The sequence below is a fragment of the Bos indicus x Bos taurus genome, chromosome 3 (genome assembly GCF_003369695.1).
Source record: "Bos indicus x Bos taurus breed Angus x Brahman F1 hybrid chromosome 3, Bos_hybrid_MaternalHap_v2.0, whole genome shotgun sequence".
Classification (NCBI taxonomy): Eukaryota; Metazoa; Chordata; class Mammalia; order Artiodactyla; family Bovidae; genus Bos; species Bos indicus x Bos taurus.
The window spans coordinates 103,034,889-103,042,926 of NC_040078.1; the positions used below are offsets into that span (position 1 = coordinate 103,034,889).

General features: G+C 40.7%; 1 protein-coding gene across 1 annotated transcript; it reads right to left on the reverse strand.

The window, feature by feature from the left end:
* Window positions 1-4,354: 4,354 nt before the first annotated feature.
* LOC113890526 (olfactory receptor 2D2-like) lies at window positions 4,355-5,951 on the reverse strand. Its single transcript, XM_027538369.1, has one exon. The coding sequence runs from the start codon at window positions 5,935-5,937 to the stop codon at window positions 4,999-5,001; it is 939 nt and encodes a 312-aa protein (XP_027394170.1). The 5' UTR covers window positions 5,938-5,951; the 3' UTR covers window positions 4,355-4,998.
* Between the last annotated feature and the right edge of the window lie 2,087 nt (window positions 5,952-8,038).

An 8,038-nucleotide genomic window follows, 5' to 3' on the forward strand; every position in this document is an offset into this window, starting at 1 on the left:
CTCCTTCCTCATGACCTTTGCCATGGGCGGAGTGCCTTACGCCGGCCCCCAACAGCCACCCAAGATGGACAGGTCATGGTGGAGAGGTCTGACAGAATGTGGTCCGCTGGAGAAGGGAATGGCAAGCTACTTCAGTACTCTTGCCTTGAGAACCCCATGAACAGTATGAAAAGGCAAAATGATAGGATACTGAAAGAAGAACTCCCAGGTTGGTAGGTGCCCAATATGCTACAGGAGATCAGTGGAGAAATAACTCCAGAAAGAATGAAGGATGGAGCCAAAGCAAAAATAATACCCAGTTGTGGATGTGACTTGTGATAGAAGCAAGGTCCGATGCTGTAAAGAGCAATATTGCATAGGAACCTGGAATGTTAGGTCCACAAATCAAGGCAAATTGGAAGTGGTCAAACAGGAGATGGCAAGAGTGAACGTCGACATTCTAGGAATCAGCAAACTAAAATGGACTGGAATGGGTGAATTTCACTCAGATGACTATTATATCTATTATTGTGGGCAGGAATCCCTTAGAAGAAATGGAGTAGCCATCCTGGTCAACAAAAGAGTCTGAAATGCAGTATTTGGATGCAATCTCAAAAATGACAGAATGATCTCTGTTTGTTTCCAAGGCAAACCATTCAATACCATGGTAATCCAAACCTATGCCCCAACCAGTAACACTGAAGAAGCTGAAGTTGAATGGTTCTATGAAGACCTACAAGACCTTTTAGAACTAACATCCAAAAAAGATGTCCTTTTCATTATAGGGGACTGGAATGCAAAAGTAGGAAGTCAAGAAACACCTGGAGTAACAGGCAAATTTGGCCTTGGAATATGGAATGAAGCAGGGCAAGGCTGATAGAGTTTTGCCAAGAGAATGCACTGGCCATAGCAAACACCCTCTTCCAACAACACAAGAGAAGACTCTACACATGGACATCACCAGATGGTCAACACTGAAATCAGGTTGATTATATTCTTTGAAGCCAAAGATGGAGAAGTTCTATACAGTCAGCAAAAACAAAACTGGGAGCTGACTGTGGCTCAGATCATGAACTCCTTATTGCCAAATTCAGACTTAAATTGAAGAAAGTAGGGGAAACCACTAGACCATTCAGGTATGACCTAAATCAAATCCCTTATGATTATACATTGCAAGCAAGAAATAGATTTAAGGGACTAGATCTGATAGACAGAGTGTCTGATGAACTATGGATGGAGGTTTGTGACATTGTACAGTAGACAGGGATCAAGACCATCCCCATGGAAAAGAAATGCAAAAAAGCAAAATGGCTGTCTGAGGAGGCCTTACAAATAGCTGTGAAAAGAAGAGAAGCGAAAAGCAAACGAGAAAAGGAAAGATATAAGCATCTGAATGCAGAATTCCAAAGAATAGCAAGGAGAGATAAGAAAGCCTTCCTCAGGGATCAATGCAAAGAAATAGAGGAAAGCAACAGAATGGGAAAGACTAGAGACCTCTTCAAGAAAATTAGAGATACCAAGGGAACATTTCATGCAAAGATGAGCTCGATAAAGGGCAGAAGTGGTATGGACCTAACAGAGCAGAAGATATTAAGAAGACATGGCAAGAATACACAGAAGAACTGTACAAAAAAGATCTTCACAACCCAGATAGTCATGATGGTGTGATCACTCACTTAGAGCCAGACATACTGGAATGTGAAGTCTAGTGGACCTTAGGAAGCATCACTATGAACAAAGCTAGTGGAGGTGATGGAATTCCAGATGAACTATCTCAAATCCTAAAAGATGATGCTGTGAAAGTGCTGCACTCAGTACACCAGCAAATGTGGAAAACTCAGCAGTGGCCACAGGACGGGAAAAGGTCAGTTTTCATTCCAATCGCAATGAAAGGCAATGCCAAAAAATGTTCAAACTATGCACAATTGCACGTATCTCACATGCTAGTAAAGTAATGTTCAAAGTCCTCCAAGCCAGGCTTCAGCAATATGTGAACCATGAACTTCCAGATGTTCAAGCTGGTTTTAGCAAAGGCAGAGGAACCAGAGATCAAATTGCCAACATCCACAGGATCATCGAAAAAGCAAGAGAGTTTGAGAAAAACATCTATTTCTGCTTTCTTGACTATGCCAAAGCCCTTGACTATGTGATTCACAGTAAACTGTGGAAAATTCTGAAAGAGATGGAAATACCAGACCACCTGACCTGCCTCTTGAGAAACCTATATGCAGGTCAGGAAGCAACAGTTAGAACTGGACATAGAACAACAGACTGGTTCCAAATAGGAAAAGGAGTACGTCAAGGCTGTATATTGTCACTCTGCTTATTTAACTTATATGCAGAGTACATCTTGAGAAATGCTGGGCTGGTTGAACCACAAGCTGGAATCAAGATTGCCAGGAGAAATATCAATAACCTCAAATATGCAGATGACCCCACCCTTATGGCAGAGAGGGAAGAGGAACTAAGGAGCCTCTTCATGAAAGTGAAAGAGAAGAGTGAAAAAGTTGGCTTAAAGCTCAACATTCAGAAAACTAAGTTCATGGCATCCAGTCCCATCACTTCATGGCAAATAGATGGGGAAATAGTGGAAACAGTGCCAGACTTTATTTTGGGGGGCTCCAAAATCACTGCAGATGGTGACTGCAGCCATGAAATTAAAAGACGCTTACTCCTTGGAAGGAAAGTTATGACCAACCTAGATAGCATATTGAAAAGCAGAGACATTACTTTGCCAACAAAGGTCCGTCTAATGAAGGCTATTGTTTTTCCAGTAGTCATGTATGGATGTGAGAATTCGAGTATAAAGAAAGCTGAGCACCGAAGAATTGATAGTTTTGAACTGTGGTGTTGGAGAAGACCTTTGAGAGTCCCTTGGACAGCAAGGAGATCAAACCAGTCCATCCTAAAGGAGATCAGTCCTTTAGGATGGGTGTTCATTGGTAGGACTGACGTTGAAGCTGAAACTCCAATACTTTGGCCACCTGATGTGAAGAGCTGACTCATTTGAAAAGACCCTGATGCTGGGAGGGATTGAGGGCAGGCGGAGAAGGGGATGACAGAGGATGAGATGGTTGGATGACATCACTGACTCAGTGGACATGAGTTTAGGTAGACTCCAGGTTTGGTGATGGACAGGGAGGCCTGGCATGTTGCAGTCCATGCATTTGCAAAGAGTTGGATATGACTGAGAGACTAAACTGAACTGAACTGAAGATTTGAGAAAGTCCTAACTGCCATACATTCAGGGCTTAGACTACTTACTATTGCTTGATTTTACAAAATATGAATATTACTTTTAGGTAAATCTGTGCTCCCACTAGCAATGTATGAAGTCCATGTTTCGTTGTATACTGGCAAACTCTGATATGTTGTCTTAAAAACTCTGCCAGTTTCTGAACATGAACAAGTGTTATCTCACTGATGTTTTATTTGCATTTCTTTGGTGCCTACTGTGGTGTTATTTCCCCATATGTTTATTAATTATATGATTTTTTAAAAAGAACTGTTATCTGCTTTCCTGATTGTTTATATTTTCTTTCCAGTTTGTCAAAGCTCCTTCTGTGTTAATGATTTTATTCATATGTCTATATGTATGTTGCAGTTATGTGCCCTGTGTTGTTATTTGTCTTTAATTTTGTTTCATTATTTATAAAACACTCTAGCACCTGGATGGTAGAATTGTATAATACATTGGGGATGTTTTGAACCTGCACCCTTGGCATGGCCCATGTCCTCTCATGGAGGGGACAGACATTCATGTTATATTTTTTGGTCAGCCTGGATGATTATTTTGCAAGGAATTTCGTAGGCAATGAATATCAGTAAGAGGCTTGGAAAGATGAACCCAAGGGGGCAACATGTTGGCTTATGGGACAAGTTTCCAGAAACTCGTGGGAATTGCTTTGATGAGTGCTGAAGTTCCTTGGCACCTAGCAGTCAGTAAATATAGGTGATGCTCAGTACATAACCCTGCAGATCTATGAAACATGGGAAAAAAGGATTCATATCTGTAAAGATTCTATGAGAAATAAACATTGTTTCAGGGAAAGTCCCTTCAAGCAAGAGAGAACAGAGCAAAAACTCCCCACTGAATATTTAACCTCTCTCTCTTAATTCTCTAATTTTTGCATCCAGGGGTTGTACTCACCTCCCCCCCACCACACACAATTTCTCTCATCCTTAAGTGGACAAAGTCCCTTCTCCTTGAGACTACCCAAGAGAGGCTATAGTTTTCAAAAATGGACACTATTATTAGTAGAAACAAGGAGAAAAGGGAAATCAAGAGTATAAAACTACAAAAGAACAGAAAAAAATGGTGGTAAAAGAATTTTTGACTTTCTCAGACAACTTCAATTGACCCTAGATGATCTAACTGACACAGCTTGTGAATGGGTTATGTAGGTTCATTTCCTCCTCTTCAAGTCCCTTCTGCACCTTAGAATCTCCACTTAACCATTTCTGAGTTTCTCCTTCTTCCTCTCTCCCCCCTTCACCACCCATTTTCCCCTTTCTCTCTAGAGATCCATTCGCTTCCACAGACCAGGAAGATCATGGCCATATAAGAGTTGGTAATTCATCCCTGAGTAAAAAATTTTAGAAATTAAAACTAACATTTGCTAAAAAATTACTGTATGACAATTCTGTACCTTTAGTGTACTATCACATTTAATTATTACAACTTCCTTGTGAGGAAGAGGTCTAAACCTTAGAATTAAGTTAAATGAGCTGCAAGAATTCAGGTGCCTAGTGAGTGGTAAAGCCAAGTCTCTCATCCTGGTCTGCCTGGCACTAGAGTTCAGGCTCTTGACCACTGTGTTAGATCTGGATCCTCTTTGTCTCAAACCATACCACCATACATAATGCTGATGACCAAGCACCCTATTCTCTCCCACAGGCCCAGGGTGGACAGTTAGCTATATGAAGACCATCACTTCAGGTCTCGTGAAAGTGTGTTTGAGGAGTTGATGAGTGTGTGTTCTGCATTGTAAGACTTTCCAGATCTTCATCTTTAGAGTGTCACTCTGGGGCCCTGCCCCTTCCCATCAGTTTGAGGAAAGCATTTTTCACATCCTTATTCCTCAGACTGTAGATGACAGGGTTGAGGAAGGCTGTGGCAATGTTGTAGAAAAGGGCCATTTTCTTGCCACTGTTTGACAAGGAGTCAGAGCCAGGGCTCATGTACATGATGATGCATGGAATAGCAAACATGGTGACCACAGTGATGTGGGAGGCACAGGTGGAGAAAGCCTTTATCCGCCCCTGGGCTGAGTGGATCTTCATGATGGTGGCAAAGATGTTGACATAGACAAGGACAATCAGGGAGAGTGGGACCACAATGACATTGAAGCCGGTGATGAAGTCCACCAAATCATTGAGGGATGTGTCTTCACAGGCCAGCTTCAGGACCGCAGGGACCTCACAGAAGTAGTGGTCAATTTCATTAGGACCACAGTAGGAAAGGCGCATAGCAAAGAAGGTATCAGTCAGGCCACCCAGCACACCATAGGCTGCACAGATGCCCACCATGAGAAGGCACACCCAGCGGCTCATGATGACCTTATACCAGAGAGGGTGGCAGATGGCCACGGACCTGTCCACTGACATGATGGAGAAAAGCCAGGACTCAGTGATCCCAAAGAGGAGGAAGATGTACATCTGGGCCACACATCTAGCAAAAGAGATGGCTCTCTTCTTGCTGAGAATATGCACGAGCATCTGGGGCACAGTCGTGGTGGTGTAGCACATGTCCAGCATGGAAAGGACACTGATGAAGAAGTACATGAGCGTGTGGAGGCGTGTGTCCTGGTGGATGAGGGTGATGAGGAGGCTGTTGCTCACAAGGATCAGCAGGTAAAAGACTAGAAAGAAGGTGAAGAGCAGAGGATTGGTCCTGGGGTTCGAGGCAAAGCCCATTAGGATGAATTCTGTCACAGTGGACTGGTTGAGTTCCTGCATTGTGCTCTGCCTGTTTAAAGAGTTTGAAGTATATGTAATTTATTGGGTTTCAGTGCCAGGGAATTTTCACACTTATTTCATTTATGTCTCCTAACAGGAAGTTTAAATTAGCAGTTGGGGGTACTACTGGATATGTTCCCATAATAACTTGAATGATTTTGGGGGTTGGTTTGGGATTAAGTTGAGGGTCATTGTTATGAAACGGAGAAGACTAAGTCAGGGACGTGCTGTATTCGATGTTCCATTCTGTTAACTCCCTTCCTGAGACAAAATTACTTTTCTTTCTGTTATTCATCCCATTTTCTGTTTTTCTTGGGACAACAGAGGTTTCTAAGCCTTGGTTTAAGGATCAGGATTAGGACTATTATACTCATTATTTGGGTGAAGGTTTTTATCACTGTTAGGATTAGCATTTAGAATTGGGGATTAAAGTGAATTCTGCATGAAGTTTTGACTTCATGCTTAACATTTACCTTTCTCTAGTGAACAAAACTTTACTGGTATTCATTAATGATGTCATTGATTCATCATGTTTTCGCCCAAAACTTACCATTTGTTATAAATCAGAGAGGTAAGGAAGAGTTAAAAATAATATGGGCGGAAAAGTGATTTCACACAGTCTACCAAGATAAATTCTAAATATGTCAAAGAGTTTAACACAAAAAATATGATTATAAAGCAACCTAGGAGAAAATACACATGGGTGAATATTTATTTTATGATGGGACAGAGAAAGGCTGTTGGCATCACCAGAATGTTCTAAGTCCTTCAACCTCATGGTGTTGACCCTTTTTCCTCTAATAAGCAAACAAAGCAACATTTGAGTTGCTCTATATTTCCTCAGTATTGTTGAGGGATTCTTATGCATTTCTATTCATTTTGTTCTAAAATCTGTGCTGCTGTTCAAACCTTGACCCCCCCTAATTGACCTTCTTGTGTCAGTACTGACCTCCTCAGTGGTTCACCCCTATTCTCTTTCTCCTTTATGCCCCAAAGTTCACCAACACAAGGATGCTATTTGTAAGACTCAACCTGAAGGTGTAGGTTAAAGGATGATGACATACACTGAAGCACAGAACAGAAAATGATTTTACAAATGAACACAGTATTGTAAAGTCCGTAAGTCATCTGTGCAGCAGATTTTCCTCTCTATCCTCCAGCCAGCTCTTTCTAACATCCTTCCTGGAACTTCTTCTCATCTCTTTTTTGTCTCCCTGCTCTATGTTTCTCCTTACTCCTATTACCAGGGCAACCAGCCACAAACCCCCAATTCCTCTAACTCAGTGCTTTTAGACTTTCCTGTGCTTCAGAATCACCTGAAGGGCTTGTCAGATGCTGCTATGCCTCATACCAAGTTGTGGTTTGGAAAATCTTGCGTGGAGCCTGAGAATTCTCATTTCTAATAAGTTGCTAGGTAATGCAGATTCTGGGGGTCACACTTTGAGAACTGATCTACTTAGTTGTAAAGGGAAATTTGGTTCTTTCACAATTTGCCTGTCTCTACATTATGCTCAAGCTGCTATGTTCCCCATGACCCAAACCAATATTTTCTTTCTTTCACGTAAGCATAAAAATAAAGGAAGAAAATTAAAGAAAAAGATGAATACTCCTGGATACATAAAAAGGAAATTTTTCTCTAAGTTAAAAAAAAAATGAATAATATCTGTTGCATATGTGGAATACAAGTGATTAATATCATTAGAATATAAAGATCATTTCATCATAAAGAAAAAAAATAACCAAGAATATGAATAATCCATTTACAAAAGAGGAGATTAATGAACTATGAAAATTTAAACTTAATAGTAGTCAAAGACTGAAAATTAAAACATCAATGAAATAGTTTTAACCTAACATTGACAAAAAATTATTTTAAAATGATAATATCTGGCATCAACCAGCTTACAGAAAAAGAAAAATTCTTATATATTGATACGAGAATTCATATGGGAGTAAATTACTCTACTCTTTCTGTAGGAAAATTTGACAGTATGTAATTTCACCTGTCATAGCTCCTTGGAAGAAAAGCTATATATGACAAACCTAGACAACATGTTAAAAAGCAGAGACATCACTTTGACAACAAAGGTCCATATGGTCA